Source organism: Neophocaena asiaeorientalis, unplaced genomic scaffold, assembly GCF_003031525.2.
Source record: "Neophocaena asiaeorientalis asiaeorientalis breed wild unplaced genomic scaffold, Neophocaena_asiaeorientalis_V1.1 scaffold531, whole genome shotgun sequence".
Taxonomy (NCBI): domain Eukaryota; kingdom Metazoa; phylum Chordata; class Mammalia; order Artiodactyla; family Phocoenidae; genus Neophocaena; species Neophocaena asiaeorientalis.
In genome coordinates this window covers 757,243-781,564 of record NW_020175542.1, presented here as the reverse complement: position 1 = coordinate 781,564, position 24,322 = coordinate 757,243, and the positions used below count along the sequence as shown (strand labels likewise).

General features: G+C 45.6%; 1 protein-coding gene across 3 annotated transcripts in view; it reads left to right on the top strand.

Moving 5' to 3' along the window:
* Nucleotides 1-24,322, top strand: part of DPYSL3 (dihydropyrimidinase like 3) — a 112,472-nt gene that overhangs the window by 74,822 nt on the left and 13,328 nt on the right. For all 3 annotated transcript variants that reach the window (XM_024731400.1, XM_024731402.1, XM_024731401.1), the window contains exons 2-8: nt 993-1,081; nt 5,659-5,843; nt 8,308-8,472; nt 10,727-10,788; nt 11,700-11,780; nt 16,015-16,083; nt 20,706-20,826. In XM_024731400.1, the coding sequence (XP_024587168.1) occupies nt 993-1,081; nt 5,659-5,843; nt 8,308-8,472; nt 10,727-10,788; nt 11,700-11,780; nt 16,015-16,083; nt 20,706-20,826 (772 nt within the window). The remainder of the gene's footprint in view (nt 1-992; nt 1,082-5,658; nt 5,844-8,307; nt 8,473-10,726; nt 10,789-11,699; nt 11,781-16,014; nt 16,084-20,705; nt 20,827-24,322) is intronic.

Below are 24,322 nucleotides of genomic sequence, written 5' to 3'. Positions count from 1 at the left end.
ATGTGTGAATAATGGATGGATGGATGGATGGATGGATGGATGGGTGGAGAGTTGAAGTCTGTATGTTGAATTCTTAACAAACTGCAACCCACCATTGTCCTTTAGGTTGCAGTTCCACTAATCCAGGCTCCTAGGGATTCTCTTCTCCCCCATGAACCCAGCAAAGCTATGTCCATCCTTCATGCTGTGGTCTAAGCTCCATTCATTTAATGAAATCTGTGATCGCTAAAGCTGACTAGTGATTTGTGTCTCTCCTGACCTCTAAATAAAATATATGTTTATATTTTATTAATAACCTCGGAGTGTATGTGCCTTGTTTCCAGTTGGATCACTTATCCAAACTTCGTTTAAGTTATAATTTTTAAAAAGACGTTTCTCATAAGAAAGGAAATTTTTTTTCACAAGAAAAGCAATAAGGAAATATGTTTCAGAGAATGTGAGAAATACCGAGTACAGTGAAGCCGATATGAATCCTGCATAATTTCTCCACCTTGAGTTATACATTCCACAACTTTGTGTGCATGTGTGCACATGTATAACTGTCCTGACTTTTCAACATAACATGATCCCCCTGTCATATAAAGACGTTTAAAGGCCATTTCACTGTATGCCTGACCCTAAGTTCTGATCTTTGGGAATCACTATTGAGTGCCAACAGAATACCAGACAGAGTGCTAGGCACTGAGGTAGATGTTATCCCACTTTGCATTATATATTGCTTTCTGGAAAAAGCCAATGTAAAGAGTAGCTACATTTCTGAGTAGCTATGATAGGTTGCAGAAGCAAGAGGTGAAACTCCAGAATAATTTGAATAGGGTCAAACGAGAAAGACTGGATACCTAACAGAAAGACTGAGTGCACTGAGCACACAGATGTCTTAAGAAAATGGTTTCTGCTAAACCTCTAAAACAACGAATTGGGAGCACCTCGGCAGACCTCTCTTCTCTGAAATCCTAGCTGTGAGAATGACTCCCGTTTTCCTTCCTTTCTAGAGCGACCGTCTTCTGATCAAGGGAGGCAGAATCGTCAACGATGATCAATCCTTTTACGCTGATATTTACATGGAAGATGGCTTAATAAAGTAGGTATATAGTACCCTTTGCTTTGTCTTTTGAACTTTCTTTGTTAGAGGCTCAGAAGGAAACTTGCTTTTTTTTTGCTTACTAGCCCATCGCTTCTGTGTGTTTCATTACTCCTCCTTAAAAATGAGTTTTTATTTTAGCCCTTCAGTCTGGATGCACATAATCCCTTAAAAATGGGAGCTAGCCTTAGTTCACTTGGATTACATGAATGAAATGAAAAATCTGAATTCAGTCACCCAAATGATGCTAAGGGCCCCTTTGGGCAAGCTGCACTGACGGGCACTCTATGTGTCTTGGAGAATTGGGAGATGTCACCACTGTCCTTAAGGTCACTGGAAAACGTCCACAAATCACAGCACCCTAAAAATATAAGGCCTAGTGTAATACGTACCAAAGGAGTTCAAATGAGGATAAGTAATTTAGAAGTGCACAGGGAGTAGAAATCCCTTCAGAGGAAGGTTTTGAGATGGAGAGGGCATTTAAACTGAACCTTGACTTAGGTAGGACTTGGATAGGCAGAGCACAGACAGGACATACATAGGACAGGCAAGATTTCCAAATAGATACTTTAGGGATATATAATTACTTTAAAAAATGGTTTGCTATTGGATGCCTGTAAGCAGCACAGCCAGGTAACCTTTATGGGTAGCTTCACAGTGACCTTTAAAAAAAGATTTGATTTACACATAGCCTTCATCACATAGAGCAGGGTACTTCCCCACACTGATAAGATATCGTATAAAACTGGTATATCCAACCCACCATATGAGCCATCCCTGGCCTCATTCAGTTTTATTTTTATCTTATTCAGCTTCATTGGCTAACTTAAGATTCTGGTTATAGATTGCTTACTTACCTTTGGAGACTTGGCTTAGATACAACTTTCTGTAGGCCAACATTCCTTACCAGCCCCTAAATCTAGGCTAGCTTTCCCTTTGATGAGCTTTTAAAAACCCTATGCTTTTATCAGTCGTAGCAATTCTGACACCGTTGGCCCTCTTAGAGCAAGGACCATATCTTATTCTTCTCCGTATCTGCAGCACTTACCCCAGTACTTAACACATAGAGACTTTCGTAAGAGCTACCTTTTATTGAGTATATAGTATGTGCCCGGCACTGCGTTAAATGTTTTACGTGCCTTATCATTTAATCTGCCAGCAATCCTATGAAGTGAGTACTCTTATTACCCCCTTTTCAGAGGAGGATAGAGGAGAAAGAGGAAGAGAGAGTAAATAACTTGCTGAAGATCAACATATTAATCAATGCATTGAATGAATGGATGAGTGAATGAATGAATGGAGAGTAACAAATGCAAGAATGAAGATATTTGTGTTTGGTAGCCTTGCCAATTTGCATAAATACTTTTTCATATTAGAAGCAGGAAAAATGGAATTGTTAGACAAGCCAACCAGTGTAAAACAGTACTTCCTTCAAAATATGAGCCACGATTAATTCTACATTTTTCTCTTACTAAAACATTATTGTGTATAGTCCACTCTCTGGTGGGAGTGTGTTCCCTCATTTAGAGATGTTCAGAGTTGGAAAAAAATTTAGTACCTAATGCTTCTTCCTCATTCCAGAGCTCATGGCAGGCATCACTAATTGATCACAGAGCTTTTCACAGTTGAGCCCTAAATACAGGCTCAGAATCCATCTTCACGCAGTGATTCAGGCACCTGCTACCATAGTTGAATACATAAACTGAGTCTTCTTTGCCATCTCTATTAAAATAGACTGGAAGGCCACTTGTCAAGGATGTTATAGAAGGAATTTAACCATCAGAGGTGTGTGTTGGTGGTGGAGAAAAGGGTGTATAAATATGATCTTCATCCAGTCCTATAAAATGATATATCTCCAACAACATTCTTAACTCACAGAGCATAAAAACAGAAATAATTTCCTCCAGTTTTTACAGAGTTGTTTCCTGTGAAGATTGATGGAGTACCTGCTGTGTGCAAAGAAGTTGTCTCAGGCACTGGACACGTACTATGTCACATGCTATGGTAGATATCATTGGGACCCAAATCATCGTGCTCTCTTCCCCCAGGGACCTGAGAGTCTTGTAGGGGAAGTGACATGTCTGTACATGCAAAGCACATGACATGACCAGATAATATCAATATCGAGTATTAAATTAGTAGAACAGATGAGATCCAGAGGAGGGAGAGGGCTATGTGAGATTAAGATGGTTATTGATTATAATAGCTGGTATTTGCTGAATTTTCTAAAATTCAGTTAGTGTTTCTAAAAGCACTAACTAACAGTGTTCTTTGGGCTCAACACAGATTAATGTTTAATCTACACAACAGACCTATGGAGGAGGCACTTTTGTTACATTTTACAGATGAAAAAAATTGAGACATGGTGAGGTTAAGTAACTTGGCCGAAGTCATAACGCTAGTATTAACAGATCCAAGATTGCGAATCCACATAGCTCACATCCAGGGAAGAGCCACACTCTTAATTATTAGAGCTGGCTGTCAGTAGAAACTTGACCAAGGAGGGGAGATAGAAGCTATGCATTCAAGGATTAAGGGGGCCTTGATTGGTTCAGTGGGGAAAAGGAGGGAAGGCTTTTCTTTTTCAGACTGGGTGTTATACCAGTTGTCAAAATTGGTAGAAGCATACATACATAGGCACACCCAAGCCAGGCAACTCTTCATGCCCTTGGTTCTCACTTTCTCTTAGAGGTGAATCAGTGAGGGAGGGAAATGAGAACACACTGGCCAGTATCTGGACTAGAATGGAGTTACAATCAAGGCTGCATTTTTTCCACAGTGTGTTTTGAATTGTGGTGGCTCTGGAATGGCAGAGTGGTGACGTGGTAAGGGTGAACTCTTAGAGATGTCAGGAAGACTTAATTTTAGTTGTAGAAATTAGATTTTGTCAGGCAAGTGGTAGACTTCTTCCTATCCCAGGAAAGTGTCTTTCTTAGCTGGCTGTGAACAAAAGCGGGAAGTATTCATGCCACTGGCAGTGGGGTACATGTGTCCCCAAGGTAGGAGAGGGCTCATGATAATGTAGAGCCTTAAGAATCATAAGTCTAGGGCTTCCCTGGTGGCGCCGTGGTTTAGAATCCATCTGCCAATGCAGGGGACACAGGTTCGAGCCCTGCTCCGGGAAGATCCCACGTGCCGTGGAGCAGCTAAGCCCGTGCGCCACAACTACTGAGCCTGCGTGCCACAACCACTGAAGCCTGTGCACATAGAGCCCATGCTCTGCAACAAGAGAAGCCACTGCAACGAGAAGCCCGCGCACCACAACGAAGAGTAGCCCCCGCTCGCCACAGCTAGAGAAAGCCTGCGAGCAGCAATGAAGACCCAGTGCAGCCAAAAATAAAATGAATAAAATAAGTTTAGTCAAAAAAAAAGAATCATAAGTCTACCTGGAATTAACTGGATGTTTCTATCAAGGATGTGAACTAAGCAACATCGATGGTCTATGTGGTTACATTGTGCTAGGAGTAGTTGTATTTGCCAATTGTCTTGTGTAGTGTGCCCTTGGCATACTTACTGGCTTCCTTCCCACCCCAGTCTCCCCCTCTCTGCCTTCCTGGGATGCTCTGAAGCTTCTTGGGTGAAGCTGTGTCTGGTGGAGGTTGTCATAATCACCTTCCTTGGCTTGAAACTTCTACTGAGATGCTGACCATACAAAAGCAGCTGGTGTAGGCATCTGTGTCTTTGGCTTCCTCTTTGAGAATCTGCCATCAGCTGTGATTGACAGATAAACTATCAGGGAAGGATGGAATTGAGAGTGAAGTCTGAGTTGTGAAATGCCCTAGACAGATTCCATTTGTTATGAGGAGCACAGATGAACCCATTTAGAGGACAGCAAAGTTCACACACCTATTCTTTAAAGTGATTCTTTACCTCCTTCAGTCTCTCCTAACAGTTCATTATTTCACAGCCATTCGGTCCTTCTGCAAATGTTCTTCCTGACCTTTAAATAAAGAACAAAATGAAAAGGATAATAAAAACACTTATTAAAAAATATTTATTACACACCCTATATTCTAGACATGGTTAAGCCACTGGGGTTACAGTACTAAGCCAGGACACACGGTCCTACCAAACAGCATATCAGATTGTTTTGTATCTATAAAAAAATTGTTTTCTGGGTGGACCTAGAGATTATCATACTAAGTGAAGTAAGTTAAAGACAAGTATCTTACGATATCACTTGTATATGGAATCTAAAAAATGATACAAATGAACCTATTTACAAAACAGAAACAAACTCACAGATATAGAAAACAAACTTATGGTTACCAAAGGGGAAAAGGGGGTAGGGATAAATTAGGAATTTGGGGTTAACAAGATACACACTACTATATATAAAATAAACAACAGGGTCCTACTGTATAACACAGGGAACTATATTCAATGTCTTGTAATAAAAACAAATGTTTTCTGTTATGGATACCTGTCTTTATTTGTTTCTAGATTGCTAAACTTGTGAATCACTTGCAAAAGACTACTTTGATAAACATAAGTTACAACATTTCAAATCCTTATAATACTATGTTTATCTTGGAAGTCATTCTTTTAAATTGCTGGTTGTTTCCCTGTCTCACCAGGCAAATCGGAGACAATCTGATTGTCCCTGGAGGGGTGAAGACCATTGAGGCCAATGGGAAAATGGTGATCCCTGGCGGCATCGATGTCCACACTCACTTCCAGATGCCCTACAAGGGAATGACCACAGTGGATGACTTCTTCCAAGGGACCAAGGCTGCCTTAGCGGGGGGCACCACCATGATCAGTAAGTCCCCCGACTTTATACATTTCTGTAAAGCGTGCGAGGGGTCCTAGGGAGTGAGTTTAACCAACATGTTAACTGCAGTGGTCTCTGTTGGTAACTCGTACACTTCCCCTCAATTCAGTTTTTAGACTTTCTGCCTGATGAGACCTGAGAAAAGCTGGTTATGGTGAGGACATTGGCAGCTCCTGTAACCACGTAGAGGAGATTCAGGAAGTTCATGACCTTGAAAGCAGGTGTCTTCTCTGTCTGCCTTAGAGCAGGGGCCCGATATACCATGGGTGGGGAATCAGCACTTATCACCTCTGGGCCAGTCTCTGTGGAAAGTGGACTTAAAAAGTTGTGGATCGTGGGCAAAAAGCAATTTCAGGACTTCCAACTTGGGTCTGAGGCAGCAGGGGCAGAGAGTACAGGCAGAGCAGTGAGAATGGGGCTGAGAAGCATCCCAGAGAGAATGATAATGAGACCTAACAGTTCTTGAGAGCTGGAGGCTTCATTGGTGGTTAGTGTTATTTAGTCTGTGCTGTGTTTTGACCAATTCGTATCTTTAAGATTGGGCAAGCTGGGGGGTTGTTTCTCTTGTTTTGTTTTGTTTTTCTGGTGACTTTTGCAATTCCAAAGAGACCTAGGGAGTTGAATGCCAGGATTACTGAGCAGATAGCATTCCAGGGCACTCCTTCCTAAACCAAAGGAATCCCAATGAATTGGCTCCCGTCCCAGCCCTGGCCCCCAACTTGGTCAGCAAGAGCACTGTTTACCACGGTATACATCCACTTAAGAACTCAGTACAGCCTGAGCTGTATTATTCACTGTCTTTTGCTTCCTTTCAACGGGAGCAGTAGCAGGGTTCAACTTCAGCTAGTTGGGTGTGGGAACCCAGGAAAATTGTGCCAGGGCCATAAAAGGTGCAATTCTGGGAGACCAAAGCCTTTCTTCAGCCAAAGGGAGGAAGCCAGCTGACTTCTCAGCAGCTGCCTGCCCACGAAGGCCCTGGTGTGGGTCCAAGCATCAGTAACGTAGCTCCATGCCTTTGCTTTCCGATAAGTGCACTTAGGCTGCCTGTGCTAGAAGGCTGAGGAAATCAGTGATGTTGGCCTGGCTTTCTGCCATCTTGCCGAGGAGCTGGACCTGTTCAGAATCCTGGACATATGCATTAGGCTTGGGCTTCTGCATTAGGGAAGGAGCTCCACGTGAGAAGAGAGGAAAGCATATAAGAACAACAGAAGTATACATGTCCTTTGTAGATAATTTTAAAACCCTAGGTATGCAGAAAAGAAAAAAAACTCCATAAATCTCACTTCACTGTCACAGTTTGGCTATATATTTTTTTCTATTTAAGAAAAAGGATTGTAATAAACATACTGTGCTTTAGCCTTCTATTTTCACTAATTAATATGTCGTGTATATCTTTCCATTCATTTATTTTTATTCTACCAAATTTTAAATGGACTCCTGACATCCGTTTTATGAAGGTATCACAATTTATGTATTTAACCAAACTTCCCTATTGTAAGACTTTGTTCACAGTTTTTTCACTTACATAAATGTATAAATAGTGGCAAACATCTTGAGAGCCCAGATTTTGCATATAGCCATGTTTATTTCCTTAGGGATAATTCTTAGGCATAGGAATAATTGTTGAGGTATGAAAAATGTCATGGTTTTTGATACACGTTTCAAAATTGTTCTTAGGAAAGTTGTACCAATTCATACTTTCTCTCGACTGCCATGGGGAACTATGAAAACCTCTAATTTTTGCCTTAACCTCACCAATGTTATTGGCGTAAATCTTACTCTTTTAAAAAGTATTATCCACCATTACAGGTACTGCAAGAGTAGGTTTTGGCCTCAAAGAAACCATATTCTTGACAAAAAGTTTGCATGGAAATAATATCTGTGGGCCAAGCGTCAAGTTCACTTGACTGATACCAGGTCTTTGCCACGGCAGTACGCACGAGCCTTCATTCTCTTGTGCCCAGACATAACTTTAAAGCCCCTCCTTCTGCCCATAAAAGGGAGTCCAACTTTGATCACCAGCAGTGACTCCTGTAATACTGGTAATAATGGTACACAGTAGGCGCTCATCAATTGATAGCTAATATTTATGGAGCGCTTACTATGTGCCAGGCATCAGGTGAAGCACTTTTCATGCATTGTCCCATTTAGTCCCTTAACAAACTTAGAGGGAAGGCAGTGTTACCCCTGTCCCCAACCCCACTTGGTGCCCGTTTTAAGAATGAGAAAATTAAGGTTTGGAGAAGCTAGTAATTTGCCCAAGATCCCATAGCTAAGTGACAGTTGAATCATTAGCAACCTTGAAACCACCCGGGAACCCTTTCTAAGGTTAATCCTATGCTCAAGAAATAGAGACTTTGCTGTCGTAGCTAAGCAAGAAAGAGCAGACCTGTGCAGCGGGGGACCAAAGGCTGGGTCGATGAATCGCCCATGCGGGGCCTCTGTTGTTCAGTTGACCACGTGGTGCCCGAGCCTGAGTCCAGCCTGACGGAGGCCTATGAGAAGTGGCGGGAGTGGGCCGATGGCAAGAGCTGCTGTGACTATTCCTTACACGTGGACATTACCCACTGGAATGACAGCGTCAAGCAGGAAGTGCAGAGCCTAATCAAGGACAAAGGTGAGCCCGGATGTGCCTTCCTCCCTTCCCCCTTGCCTGTCCTTCCCATACTGTCCACTCATTTAGTCGCTTCTCCTTGCTGGACCCTGGAACCCTGAGTATGAATGCCAGATATAGGGGTACCACTATGGACCAGGCCATCCTACTTATTCCTTACAGGATCCCCATGAGATAGGGATTATTATCCTTACTCCGCAGTTGGAGAACCTGAGGCTTCAGAATAAGTAGCCCAAGATCATAGAATTTGTAAGCAGTAGATCTACCCAAAGCCTGTGCTCTGCACCTGCGTGCAATACTGCCCATTGTACAGAGGAAAAAACTGAGGTCAGGAGGGGTTGACGTCTTACGTGAGGTCATACAGCTAGTACATATGAGATTAGGAATGTTTAACCTCTATCATTGTGATTCCAAAGATCCAACCATTACTATTATGTAACAATAGCATCCTCGGAAGAGGCTAAGACATTTCTGGGAGCAAAGATGTGTTCGTACTCCAGATAGGAGCTTAGGGCCTGAAAGGTGTGTGTGTGTGTGTGTGTGTGTGTATGTATCTGCGTGTGTCTGTGTCCTCTCTATGAGTCCATGATTTAGGTTCCCATTGACTTAGATTCTTCTGTTTACTTCTTTCTGTGTTCTGATGGTCAAGTATTTCACACACGCACCACCCTCTCTACATGCACGCAGACGTGTGACGTGCTCCGCATCCGAGGGGGGCCTGGAGGACTTAGGGGAGTATGAGGAATGGCCTCTGCCAGTACCCATGGCAGAAGGAAGCAGGCCGGTGCAGAGCAATAGGATAAATGCCGCAAGATGCAGAATATTGTTATAACAGTAGCAATAGTGCTACGGTACTAGTACCAATAATACTATTATAATTATTATCATACGAATTTTATGATACTGTTACCAATGAGCAGTCTCGATGCAAAGGCCAGGAGTGCAGTGGAAGGCAGTGTGCTCGGGGTTCAGGGGAGGGGATGACCTCCCAGAGGACGGACGAGCTCTCCTTTGCATCCCCCGCTCACCCCACAAGCTCTGCCCAGTTCTCACTATCTGATACAGAGGGTGAGATTAACCCCTCCCTTTTTTTGTTTTGGCTGCACAGCCGGCTTGCGAGATCTTAGTTCCCATACCAGGGATCAAACCCGCGCCCCCTGCAGTGGAAGCGTGGAGTCTTAACCACTGGACTGCCAGGGAAGTCTCCTGCCTCCCTTCTCTCTGTGTCTCCTTTCACACTGCATCTCAACTAGGTAGAAAAGTGAATGGCTTTAACACCCACTTCCCTTCTGAAGGGCCCGAGTCATACCACGGATGACCCAGAGGCTTGTGGGAAGGGTTGTGTTGGGAAAAACTGCCCTGAGTTGCACCATTCTGGGTAGGGAAGGTTCCAGATTACAGTCCACTTTTGGCCTGGAGTACTGTGGGCTGAGATGGCCCTAATGGCTGGAGAACAAAATTACCCTCCTTTCCTCTAAATGACTCTCTGTCCCCCAGTCCCACCTGTTTCTGTATATTACTCTATGAATAGTGTATTTGGGGGGAGGAATTAAATGGCTCTTTCCTTGTAACGCTGATGACTTAGATATTTAAGCCCAAGGTGAACCTTGACTTCTCTGCATTAGCTCTGTTACTTCCCCTAGGACAGGCTCTAGATCTTAATTCTCTCTCAGACCCAACACCTTGCCCAGGCCTGGTGGAGAGCAGGCACTCACAAAGAGCAAAATAAACCTCTCCCAAGAGATCAACCACGTGCTGGTGCTAAGAGTTTTGCATGTGTTGTCTTTTAAAGTTTCCAACCACCTTACGAAGCAGGATGGTGTTATTTTTCCATTTTACAGATGAGGAAACCGAGGCTCAAGGGGTTAGGGTTTCCAAGCTCACTGACCCAGCACGTGGTGCCACTCCTAGTGTGTGTACACGGCTAGTGTGCTGCAGTGATTCCTGACACTGTATCCTGCCTTGAGCAGTGTCGAGGCTTGTTGGCCCTCTGGGCTGGGAACTGTGGAGGGGGAGGCAGGAAGGAGCCGCAGAAGAAGAGACCATTCTGCTATGACGTCATAGGAATCGTCAATTTTACAGGGTAGAGGAGGAAATAGAAAAATGCTCTTGGAGAATGGGACGCATCCGCTTTGCATTGGGCAGGGGCCTGCGATGCCCTCAGGGCCCGGGGGGTGTCACAGTGGGAGCACAGGATGCGGCAGGGTCGTGATAATGCTGTCTTCCTCCTGTTTTCCCTCCCATCCCTCTCTTGCAGGGGTGAACTCCTTCATGGTTTACATGGCCTATAAGGATTTGTATCAAGTGTCGAACACAGAGGTAATAACCCATCACTGTGTGGTTTGGGGTCTCTGGATGGCTTTCCTGTGGTTGCCGGTGACCTTGGCTCTTTGCACATGAGTTACTGTGGTCAGTGTGGGAGACTGCTGGGCAAGAGAGCTTCCTGAAGTCCTCGCCGTTTACGCTACATTTTAAATAAGGTAACGGGCAGGGTGCCCGGGGCAAGGCAGACAGGGAACTAACATTTCCACTGGCAGCAGCTTTCTCAAAAGGACAAGAGGAAGGGCGTGTCTAAATCTCCCATCTACCAAACAAACTCTACACCCCTCGGGAACTCAGGGGGGAGTGTAAGTGCTCAGCCCTGTGGGATTAAGGAGGGCCGTCTACTCTTTGGGGTAATCGTACCAGCTTGCCTCTGACTCTCTGTCTCCGAAATGCATGGGGTGTGCTTGTTTTAGACAAATCTCAGCTTCTCAGAAGAAATACAGAAAACGAATTCCCATGCCACCGGGCAAGGAGATGAAGGGTGGTCTGCCTTGAGGGGCTAAGAGATAGAGGTTTCAGCTTTTGAGTTAGCTTCTGGCCAGGCTGCGGTGCCTTTCAGGAGTGTTAAGAAGGATTCTGAAGCTCTGTCTGAGTTCAGTGGGAAGTAATTCCATTTAAAGTGTGTGCAGGAGGCAGAGTAGGGGGGTTAGTATCACTCTGTTAGATGTGTGCCCTGTCTGCCTAGGAGACATGCTGGGTTCCTTATATAGACAGTTTCCTAGAGCTCCTTTGGATTAGCACTCCTCTTTGGTTGTGCATGTTTTAGTCTGTATTTCTGCCCTAGTCACTTATTTCCTCTAGTTCATCCCATTTATTTTAGCTCTGGCCCTAGTCGTTGGCCCTTGCATGAGATTGCTAAAAGCACTGGGTCTTGTGAATGTGACAAAGACTCATTTCTGTTTCAGCTGTACGAGATCTTCACCTGTCTGGGAGAGCTGGGAGCCATCGCTCAGGTGCACGCTGAGAATGGGGATATCATTGCCCAGGTAACACAGCGCAGCTCCCTGCAGTACACTTCCTGCTTGGGCTAGGGTCTGCCTCCCATTTATTTTCTCATTTCTTCAGTGTTGCCAGAGCTCTCAATATGTGCCAGGCACCCTCATAAGTACTCTGCTAAGAACAGAACCTGCCCTCAAGGACCTCACAGTCTAGGAGGAGGAGTTATGAGGGCAAATAGACAAGCGAGGGAGAAAGCAGAAGATGCTGAAAAGCAGGGAGCCGTCTGGCCATTCTGGGGAATCAGAAAAGGCATCCTGGCACAGGAGGTTTTCTAATTGGGCCGTTTAGTGGGAGAGCATCGCTGAGTCTGTTTTGAAAATGAGTCCAAGGTACGTGTCATGCTCAGTCCTAAAGAAAAACTCTAAGACAGCATTTTTCAGAAGCTGGAAATCTGAGCCAGGACTGCGGAACTCACGGCCTTAGATAATGAATTCAGGTCTTGTGGGGATCAGAGCAGACATCCCACTGATTTCCTAGAAATCATATTGAGAAACCTGAGGAAAGAGTGATGAAAGCAAGGGCCCCAAGGCCCAAATCGATCATTTGTAAGGAAGCAGAAAGCACTTCTCTCTCCATCTCCTGGGTTGCTTAATGGGCTAGATGCACAGATGTGTCTTCGCCAGGGTTTTGTTGATCTCAGAGGCGTTCAGGATTGGCTTCCGCTAGGAGGCGGCAGCCAGCAAACAGTGTCAGCTCTCTTAGTCCATTTGATAACAGTAACAGCAAGAAACCATTATTCATTCTTTTAAGAGTATTTCCTGAGTGCTTTGTGCCAGTGCAGTGCCTTGTGCAGCACTAGGCTATAGCGGGGAGTCAAAACAGATGCATTCTAGAGCTCTCGAGTACTCGGGCCGTGCTTTAGAAGTTGTCCAGGACATGGCGAATGTGGTCGGCAGGGGTGTGGGAACACACTGAGGCCGACCCTCATCTCAGACCCGTCAGCTTCTAACAGCAGGACCCACCTGGGGAGCGCTTCCCACCATGTGCCAGGCCCTAGTCAGGGCGCTCGTATGTTCCCATTTAATCTTCGCCCAGGCCTTTCAAGGTGGCGCCCACCCTCCTCCCTGTTTTATAGATGAGGACACTGAGGCTCTGAAGGATGAGGTCACTGGCCGAGGGATCACAGCCAGCAACTGGGAGAACACAATCTTAGCTTCTCAGGGGATGTGCCTCAGTGAGCATCTTTACCCAGAGATGGTGGAGAAGGGTCCTTCTCCACCAGTCCAGCTGTAGGCTCCCGGAGAGGCAGCGCCCGGGCTGTGCAGGCTCCAGCTGTTAGGATTTCAGACTCTCAGGGCTGTCTGTCTAGCGGAGGAGGTGAGTTAAGCGTGCAGTTTCCACTCCCTTATGACCGAGGAGGTTAATTAGTAAGGCCCCTGACAGCCTTCTCCCACATCCCCCGCACACCCAGATAATGAAGTCATTTTCCGAAGAGGCTCCAGATGCCTTGCTCCCATGGGAGGCATCCTGGTGGTGGTGGAGCTCTCTCTCCTCCCCATTCTCAAGCTTTCCGTGCAGCAGCCAGACGCCCCAGCCCTCCCTCCAGATGCCCTAGCAATCAGACTCCCTGCTTCTTCATCCTAGCCTCTGTGGAGGCAGACGGACTCCGACTCACAGCCCCTTTCCAGCTTCCTTTTGAGGCTTCTTAGCACAGAAGTGTGTCTGCTTCCGCACCGCCTCTCCGCCTCCGCCCCACCTTGGGAAGATCTGTTCCCGGTCAGGAAAAGAATAAGGGCTCTTTTCCATTTGGATGAGTTTCGTGTATGTGTTTATTAAATTCAGCTCAAGCTGAAAGATTTTATCGCATTGTTTAAATGAAGGCAGCTGCTATACTCGGAGTTTTTGCTACACGTTATGCAAAGTGACTAAAGAGCAAGAAGTATTTTCTAAGGGTACCAACAAGGGACATTTTCAAAAGGTTCAAGCTGGAAGGGCAGTCGGAGAGTACAGCGTCTTTAGCCCTTCGTCCAACAAATATCTACTGAGTGCCTACTATGTGCCAAACCTTGGAGGGGGAAGGTGAAAAAGACAGGGTCCCTTTCCTCTTGGAGCAACCGAAACTGTGACGTAATTACAGCAGCGATCGGTGCCTCTAGGTGCCCACACCTCCCCCACCCATGTCAGGTGGCATCCATGGGTCTTTACACGTTATTCTTTTTTTTTTTGCGGTACGCGGGCCTCTCACTGTTGTGGCCTCTCCCTTTGTGGAGCACACGCTCCGGACGCGCAGGCTCAGCGGCCATGACTCACGGGCCCAGCCACTCCGCGGCACGTGGGATCTTCCCGGACCGGGGCACGAACCCGTGTCCCCCGCATTGGCAGGCAGACTCTCAACCACTGCGCCACCAGGGAAGCCCTACATGTTATTCTTAACCTTCCAGCTATAGGGACACCGTGGCTTTGCGAATAGGCCGTCCCAACGTGAGCAGTGCACTAGAATCACCCGTGGAGCTTAAGGAACGCTCCCTGGGGTTCTCCGGGTTCCAGAGATCCAGATTTGGGAGGTCATAGGAGAGCCCAGTCAGGTGTATTATGGAAAAGTTGCCCTGGTGATTGGAATGTGCTCGGAGGCCATCGTTTGAGCGAGTTCCATCCTGTGCGTTGTCGCAGCACTTTTGGACCAGATAGGAAGGAGAGCATCGTGTGAGATGGAAGATGCTTTAGTTGGACACCTCAACCCTTGTGTGACTTCACGAGGCAGTTCAGAGTCAAAAGTCACCAGAGTTTGGAAGAAATTGTATTTAATCTAAGCTTTGATACATGGAACAGGAAGAATGAAAAGTGGAGGTACTTTGCTGGAAGTATCAGCCTCTGTCTGACCTTTGGTCCAGTTCTGTCGAGCGAGAGGCAGTGACCATTTTACTTCTCGTGGTTGCTGATAGCATATGCACCTTCCTCCTCCTCTTCTTTAAAAAATGTACATGAATTAAAAAAAAAAAACCCAACAAAAAGAGAGTTCTTCTTTTCCAGGGCGAAGGGATCCCTTCCTTTCTGAGCATCTCATAGTTTCCAGGTGAGACAAAGCCTCGTTCAGCTCACTCCCTCCTTCATCTCCTGTGTCACCAGCGCGAGGTTCCTAGGAACAGGCCTCAGTGCTTGAGCGTGAATGCCTGCAAAACTGCAGATCTGCGGCTGAGGATTTGTGCAAGCTCCGATTAGCCCAGCCTCCTGCTTCCAGAAAGCTGGCCGAGTCTGAGGAAGTTAGCCATCAGCTATGAGGGCTAGAGAGCTCTGCCACATCCACAACCTAGTTAAATAGAATTTGACCAAAAGGCTAAGTCAGGTAATGCTGTTGAGAGGCATGATGTAGTCTGGTGAAATTCTGAATCGGCTTATTATAGCCAAACATTCAAAGCATGAGAAAGCCCGACGGGTTTATTAAAATACAGAAGCCTAGAATTTATCTCATGTATTCTGAGTCGGTAGACCTGGGTAAAGCTAGACAACTGCACTTTTACAAAAGCAACTCAACAGATTTTGATGCAGGTGGTGGATGGAGCAGACTTCGAGAAACAGAGCAGGAAACTGTAAGCTCCGTGAAGTTAATTCAAGTGCTTAACCTGGAGCCTCTCCCGGAGCGGGTAGTCAATACATTTTGTTGAAGGAATGGGTTTCAAAATGCATGAATGAATAAACAAACGAGTTAAGCCAGTGTCCTTTCAGAGGTGTCTGCATCTGGAAGAAATGAAGAATAAGTGAGCTGGTGCGACTTTTGACGTGTAATGGAGAAAAAACTTGATACTTTGACAGACTGTCGTCCTTTTAATAAAAAAAGCCACCCCTAAAGGCTCTTTTCTTCTTTTAGTTAAGACTCTACCCTGTTTTGCAATTCTAGATATAGAATTAACAAATTTGTTCAACATCCCCATCTGATTCTTTTTTTTCCCTTGAACTCATCTTTAGATTAGAATATACCAGCCTGGGCTTCCCGGGTGGCGCAGTGCTTGGGAGTCTGCCTGTCAATGCAGGGGACACCGGTTCGTGCCCTGGTCCGGGAAGATCCCACATGCTGCGGAGCGGCTGGGCCCGTGATCCATGGCCGCTGAGCCTGCACTTCCGGAGCCTGTGCTCCGCAGCGGGAGAGGCCACAACAGTGAGAGGCCCGCGTACTGCAAAAACAAAAACAAACAAACAAACAAAAAACAGAATATACCAGCCTAACTCTTTCAAACCTTGGTTGAGCTCATATAAAAACTCTTCTCCATTCTTTTCTCATTCTAGGAGCAAACCCGGATGTTGGAAATGGGGATAACCGGCCCAGAAGGCCATGTACTGAGCAGACCAGAGGAGGTAATTTTCAGGAGGATGTGGTAGGGAGAGGGGTGGAGGGATAGAAGCAGTAGCAATGGAGGCTCTTCTTTTTTAGCCTCATCTTCCGGGAGACTCCCGTCATCGCAGCAGCCTGGTTTATGGCCTGCTGCCCATTTTACATTGTAGCGTTTGCGTTCAGCTTCCCCTCTGTTGGCACACACACGTAAGGTGTGTGAACAAACATCTCTGAAAGGTGGTGGGACTCTGTGAATACCAGACAGAACCTGGAACATTTCTTCCAAAGACCACATCTGACTGACCCAACTCAAGGCCCCTGAGGAAATTAGAAAGGAGTGGAAAGGGAGTGTTTACTTGTGGCCCCTGATCTCTCTAAAGACAATACAAGCCGGAGGGTGTTGCACTGTTACTCAGTAGGACTGGTAAATATCTAAATCCTTTCTTAATCATGTGAATCTCAGACATTTCCACTATTCCTTTATTCCATATTATGAGTCCTGCACAATATCGACAGGGGGCTGAATGGGATTATCGTAGACATTATATCGGTTGATTTGTGTATGGTGATGAGGACATCCAGGTACACTTTTCCCACGTGTAAGATGAATTCTGATTAGCATCAGTGCTTAGGAGCTAAAGAACCAACGAATGGTAACTAGTGGCTGATTCCACGTCTCTGAGCTGTCAGCAACTTCAGCAACTTCAACTCCAGCACAGGCCTGGAGCTGGGAATGGGCTGCCCATATGGCTGAGAGCACATTGGCTTTGGGAGATCAGCCTGGGTCTGGCACCTGCAGCAAATTCCAGGCCCTCCATGTCGACAAAGCAAATCCTCTCCTGTTGTATCATCCCAAGCTCCGTACTCTCTACAACAGGAAGAAGAAGGAGCCAGAACCAGAAATCACAGTATTCTCATTGGCTATCTCTGTTAGGATCTTTTTAAAAAAGAAAAGGTAGCACACATAGAGAATACTGTTCCTCTCATCAAGGAATGGATTTTCCCAAACTGAACACACTTGTGTAACTAGCACCCAGTTGGAGAAACAGAACATTATTAGCACCCTAGAAGCTCCATTGTGTTTAACGATATTTTTGTTGCCAGTTGAGATAATTTATAATTGTGTGATCAAGGTTACAGTCACAGCCCTCCGGAAAAGTCGGTCTCCTTAATACCAGGTCCCTCCTTTGGAGTATTTGCCTATACCCAGTACTATGCTCATTGCATTTAATGGAGATAACGGTTATCCTTGCCCCAGTCTGGGTATTATCGTTACATAAAGAAGCAGGAGCTCAGAGAGATTAAGACACTGGCCATCACGTTTGAGGGACTGGAAAATTGTTTACCCTGTGTGAGTAGGCCAGGGTGATCAGTACTGTTTGTGAAACTTCTTCAATGCTGTTCACTGTGGAGAAGTCCTGGCAAGATCGATTTCTGCAGCAGCAGCCAGGGGATTTCTGAGCAGAGTCTATTTTTGTTCCTTGGTTTGTTTTTCCAACCCCCCCCCCCCGCCAACCCTACTCTCCTCCCTGTTCTCATCTCCTTTTTAGTAAAAAGCCTCTCAGCTGCAGATCTCGACAACACTGGAAGCCCGTTTGGGTGAAGTTGGAGGGTGATGTAACCTTCCAAAGATAGTCGTGTTGTCAAGGTGCTGAAAACCCTGCGGTGCTTGGAGCGGGGGGGATGAGATCAAAGGGGCCGGGACTGCAGTCGTGGAGGAGCTGGAGTGGGCAGCACAGGCATGAAGAAGGAGGGCGCAGGAGGGGCTCTGAAGCCCCTCTTCAGTTCAAAGCACACCTAGATAGCATCTGGAGTAATGCCGTTCAGAGAGCTGAAGCCGAGGCTCGGAGACAGCCACTCTGACGTCTGGGTGCTTCAGGAAGGTGGCCACATTCACCGGTGCTTGGGGCTCCAGGATCTTCATCTCACCACGTGGAACAAAGTGCAGCTTGGGGGATGCTGGCTGGACCAGCCAAGTTCTTAGAGTCTTTCTCCTAAGTCACACTCACCAAGGGCAGTGACTGGTTTGCGTTATACAAACATTGGGCATGTATCTGCAAGCTATTTTCGATATTTTTTAAAGTGTTGGGTTGCATGGCTAACCAGAGGGTCATATCCATCTAAAAAGGAGCTGTTGCTGATTGAAAGGAAAAACGCCGGCGTGTCTGCGTTGGGCTGAATTGGACTAATTCGGGCTTTGGGTGGTAACGCAGGCTCTCGCACTGGTCAGAAGCCTTCATCAGCAATGCAACCAATAGCCGACCTTCAAGGAACACTTGCCTTGTTCCAGGATTGAGCTAACTGCCTTACAAGGATGAACTCTGTTAATTCTCTGAACAGCCCTGTGTGTCACGTCCTATTATTATCCCCGCTTTATGGACCAGGAAACTGAGTCTTTGGGAAGTTGTGTAACATCCCTGAGATCACCTGGCTTCTAAGTGGCAGAACCAGAACACAGATCCAGCTCATGAGAGAGGCTGAGCTCTAAGATCCTGCTTTGTTAATAAAATAAGGGAAGATTTATTATTTCTTACTCATTAAATTCAACTGGGTCGGTTAGTATATTTGAAAACGTGAATTCTACATTAGGGTGGGCTGGAGGAAATCAGTGATAAAAGAAATCTTTGTGTTGAGAAGCCTGGGAATTATTAGTGTAAGAAATGCCTGTGGGAACGAACCCATCGCTATTCACCCATTGCTGCAGGAAAGGACTTAATGCCTAGTTGCCGTCACTGGTTATTTATACATACTGGTGTTGGGATTGTGTTTTGCCAGAGATTCTGCCCTGGGCAGACTGGGGAGCAAAGACTTCCATCACATGTGGCCTTTGTGATAATCACAGGGAGAGGAGAGAATAGGCCAAGGGAAAACTCTAGCTTCACTGATGCAGTGCCCACTCTGGCCAGACACTGCTCTCACCCCACCGTCCCCTGATAACACCCTCCCTATCTCCACTTCCTTTTTTAATTTTTAATTTTTATTGGCGTATAGTTGATTTCATTACAGAGTAGCGAGTAGAGTTCCCTGTGCTATACAGTAGGTCCTTATTAGTTATCTATTTTATATATAATAGTGTGTATATGTCAATCACAATCTCTCAATTTACTCTCCCCTTTCCCCCACCCCGGTAACCATAAATTTGTTTTCTATGTCTGTGACTTGTCCTTGTTGTTTATTTCATATATAGTAGTGTGTATATGTTAATCCTAAACTCTAATTTATCTCTCCCCCTCGTTTCCCCTTTGGTAACCATAAATTTGTTTTCTATGTCTGTGACTCTATTTCTGTTTTTAAAATAAGTTCATTTGTGCCATTTTATTAGATTCCACATTTAAGCGATATCATATGATGTTTGTCTCTCTCTGACTTACTTTACTTACGATAATTTCTAGGGCCATGATAATCTCTAGGTCCATCCTTGTTGCTACAAATGGCATTATTTCGTTCTTTTTTATGGCTGAGTAATATTCCAGTGTGTGTGTGTGTGTGTACCACGTCTTCGTTATCCATTCATCCGTTGATGGACATTTAGGTTGCTTCCATGTCCTGGCTGTTGTGAATAGTGCTGCAGTGAACATTGGGGTGCATGTATGTTTTTGAATTATGGTTTTCTCTGGATAGATGCCCAGGAGTGGGATTGCTGGATCATATGGTAACTCTATTTTTAGTTTTTTAAGGAACCTCCATACTGTTCTCCATAGTGGCTGTATCAATTTACATTCCCACCAACAGTGCAAGAGTGTTCCCTTTTCTCCACACCCTCTCCAGCATTTATTGTTTGTAGGTTTTCTGATGATGGCCATTCTCACCAGTATGAGGTGATACCTCATTATAGTTTTGATTTGCATTTCTCTGATAATTAGTGATGTTGAGCATCTTTTCATGTGTCTGTTAGCCATCTCTGTGTCTTCTTTGGAGAATGTCTATTTAGATCTTCTGCTCATTTTTGACTGGGTTGTTTGTTTTTTTGACATAGAGCTGCATGAGCTGTTTGTATATTTTGGAGATCACTTGTCAGTCACTTTGTTTGCAAATATTTTCTCCCTTTCTGTGGGTTGTCATTTCGATTTGTTTATGGTTTCCTTTGCTGTGCAGAAGCTTTTAAGTTTAATTAGGTCCCATTTTTTTATTATTTTTTTTAATTTTCATTACTCTAGGAGGTGGATCAAAAAAGATATTGCTGTGATTAATGTCAAAGTGTGTTCTGCCTATGTTTTCCTCTAAGAGTTTGTACAGTATCCAGCCTTACCTTTAGGTCTTTAATCCATTTTGAGTTTAATTTTGTGTATGGTGTTAGAGAGTGTTCTAATTTCATTCTTTTACATGTAGCTGTCCAGTTTCCCCAGCACCACTTATTGAAGAGACTGTCTTTTCTCCATGGTATATCCTTGTCTCCTTTGTTGTAGATTAGTTGACCATAGGTGGGTGGGTTTATCTCTGGGCTGATCTCCACTTTTGAGAAGCCCAGTAAAGCAACACAGCTGGGAAGCTGTAGTTCTGCGGTTTGGATCCAGGGCGTCTAACTGCAGATCTTCCAGGCTTTTAACCTTTGTGCAGCACTGCATTCTCAGTTTGTAGAGACAGGGGAGTGGCACTCTGAGAGGTTCGTGCTCCCCTTGACTCCCGGGGACTTTTTTTTTTGCAGCTGGAAGCTGAGGCTGTGTTCCGTGCCATCACCATCGCCAGCCAAACCAACTGTCCTCTCTACGTCACGAAGGTCATGAGCAAGAGTGCAGCCGACCTCATCTCACAAGCCAGGAAAAAAGGTGATTTGTGCTCCGAAGATCTCAGAGCCCCTAACGAGCCATGTGGCTCCTTTCCCTTGGCTGTCCTGTATAAATGGTGCCTATTTTGCTCATTGCCTTGCTCTCAGGGAAGCCCCTCATCCTTGTTAGCCCATTGGATCCTTTCTGCATCCTGTGTGGATGGCAGGATCCCAGGATTTCTACTACTTGGCAGATGAGTAAATTGAGGCTCAGGAAGGGTAAGTGGTCTGCCCGAGATGACACAGCTTGAATCAGTTCTTTGGTGAATTGGTGCATCTCTTTTCCTCCCTGTGATCTTTCACTGTCAGTTCATGTTATCTGAACTTTATATATGGACATATTCATGAAGATCATATTTGGTGCAGCAGTCAAAGACCCTACTCAAATGGACTTAAACAAGTAAATTATTGGTTGAGGGTGTTTCAGGCATGGCTGGATCAAGGGGTTTAAACACTGATATTAGAGCTCTATCACTGTTATTCCTTTCTGGACTCTGCTTTCCTCTCTTTTCAGTATGAACAATGACAAGAATAAATGCTAAGAGCTGTTCTTGTCCTCTGCACTTGGTGGGGGCATGGTGAGGGAGTAGAGAACATCTTTTCCAATAGCTCAAGGGAAAGTCCCCAGGAATACTGCCATTGCCTTGGCTTGGGTTGTGGGCTCACCTCTGAACCAATATCTGCTCCGGAGATGGTGTAATTGATTGGTCAAGGTTGAGGGCAGAGTACAGGGAGGAGGTCCCACCCCCTGAGCCACTCAGGGTAGCCCAGGTTATTTCAGAGAAGGCATTGAATGGGTCTCCAAAGGACATCCAGCGCTGTGGACTTCATGACGCGGCTCTGTCCCCATGGCCTTCTGACTTCTGTTTCTTTTCTCCATGGCTGTTAACTCGGCTTCCTTTGCTCACCTCGTGCTAAGCTCAAGCTTACCCTCATTTCAAAACTTGCTCTCCTGCTTTCCGTTCTTGTCCTCAGTGACACACTAATGGGCTCCCTTGTGAACAGAGTGTGGTTGAGACACGGGAGCCGTAGGGCTCTGCGTTTGGTTGGGAGGGAGGATTTCCTAGGCCCGGCTGTATGATTGTGACTGCCGTGTGCCCGTGGGACCAAGCTGAATGATTCATCTACCAAACCCAGAACTGGTCTGTACAACTCCGCATGTGAGTGACGGGGGCGGCTAAAAATAGTCCCAGCTGACCGATGGCCGAGTGTTTGGCTGCCTGACCTTCTGGCAAACGGGACCCTTTTCTTAAGGGAGGGGAATCTCCCTAATTGCCCCGCCAGCCTTTCTAGCTGGCAGATTCTGGGGCACCACCTGCTCACCTTACCCTGCTCGTGGGAAACCTGCTGTTTTCTCGCTCGGCTTTTAAGTGTCTCCATATGATATGGCCTGGCTGCTTCGCTGGGTATGAGTCATCAGGACAGAACCAGGAATGAAGCCCAGTGCTGCTTACCCATTCTTGGAGAAGGGAAAAAGGAAAAGAAAAGTGCACGGGGACACCTCCACTCCTCTCCCCATGGCCACCTACTATCCTCACCCTGTCATGCCTCATGCTGATGGCCACATCCTGCTTGGGACCCATTCTCGGATGACCTGAGGGCTTCAAAGACAGTGTGTTTCAATTATATGCTGGGTCTTATTTTAAATTCCATGTAGAAAAATTCCTCACCCTTAGCCTCCTGGCTTATGACTTTCTGGCAAGGAGAACTAGTACAGCTGTGTCTCCAGGGTGGAAGGGAGGCATTATTTTAGTGATGAAAAACCAGCTGCTGAGATGGAAGCCAATAAACATCTCATGAACCGTCATTCTCAGGGGAGGAGTCAAGAGCATTCAGAGCAGGAAGACAGCGTATGGCAGGGTTCACTCTTCCCTCTGGACCAGGGGACTATTTAAGCCCCAGGGTGTTTAATCCCTAAGTGCTCCTCAGCATCTCTGCACGGCTGCTCAGAATCAACATTAGGAATTTCAATTTAATGAGGGCCAACTGTATACCCTGCATTGAGGGGAAATACTTTAAATGTATTATTATGTAGAATTCACAAAGCACCAGGAGAAACTGGCATTTATTATCACCATTTTTCAGAAGAGGAAATTGAAGCACATCTTGTCCAGAATCTCCCAGCTTGGAGAGCTAGTCTCCAAATCCAATTGTGTGAATAATGTAATTACAATCTCTACTTATTCTAGTCTTCCGTCTAAAGATAGTCCAAAGGGAGAGGTCTTCCACTTTTAAGGTTGTATTTCTCTTAATAGTACTTGAATGCTTGCCTTGACTTTCATTTCTTCATTTCTTTTTGGTCTCATATGCTTTAGCTTGGTAAATATTTTTGGAGAGTCCTTGAAATTCTCTTTAGTCCTATGTGGATCCTTTTCACTGCCACCCCAAAGAACAGGTCTGTCCTATATGAATCATTGCCATTGCTTCCTTCTTTTGCCCATGGCAGACATCACAAATCAATCCTGAGCCTTTTCTAGTGAGACCAGAAGCATATTTAGAATTCTTCCCAACACAGAAATCCAGGCAACTAAAACCTAAAATTGATTGGAGTTGAAGCAAGGCAAAACCTGTAATCCTAGCCATAGAGCCTTCTTAAACTTCCACCTTGTGGGGAACTTGAATGTGGAAGATGGAGGAGCAAACTTAAAGAAGCCAAGGGCTGCACGGGAATCGTTAGCCCAAGATTCTGGCACAGAGAAACTTGATACCAACCCACCTTCTATGAGATAGCATTTACCTTCTGTATCACTATCCCTTCTTCTTTCACAAGCTCAGTTTAGATCAGTGTACGTCCCAGTATCCTTCCTCCCCTCTCCTTAGTTTGGGCATTCCAGCCTCTCATTCTAGACACAGGGTCCGGGAAGCTAACCTCAGCTTTGCTGTGTCCCTGGTTGTTGGGTGTCCTTGAGCAAATTACTCATTGCTTTAGGTTAAGGAGTAACAAACATGATGCAAATAAGATGTGTCATCCTCAGGAATTGCTTTTACTTTGTGGAACCAAAGCATGTCTTTGCGACAGCAGGATGTAGTGGTTCCCAGTGATGTGGGCACGTATGGGGCTTTGGGCTTCTACAGGGGGGAAGAGTAAGAGGTGTAAAAGAAATCACATTTGCTTAGCGTCTCTTATGTGGCAGACACTTTGTGTATGCCAAACCTTTCTTTTTCACAAGGCTGAGAAGTAGACGTCGTCTTATTTCATCAATTCCAGGACCTATTTTTGTTTTTTGTTTTGTTTTTGTTTTTTTTTGCAGTACACGGGCCTCTCACCATTGTGGCCTCTCCTGTCGCGGAGCACAGGCTCCGGACGCTCAGGCTCAGAGCCCACGGCTCACAGGCCCAGCCGCTCCGCGGCATGTGGGATCTTCCTGGACCGGGACGTGAACCCGTGTCCCCTGCATTGGCAGGCAGACTCCCAACCACTGCGCCACCTGGGAAGCCCCAGGACCTATTTATTCCACATTTTAACATTTCTGAAATGAGGATGAATCTTCCAATTA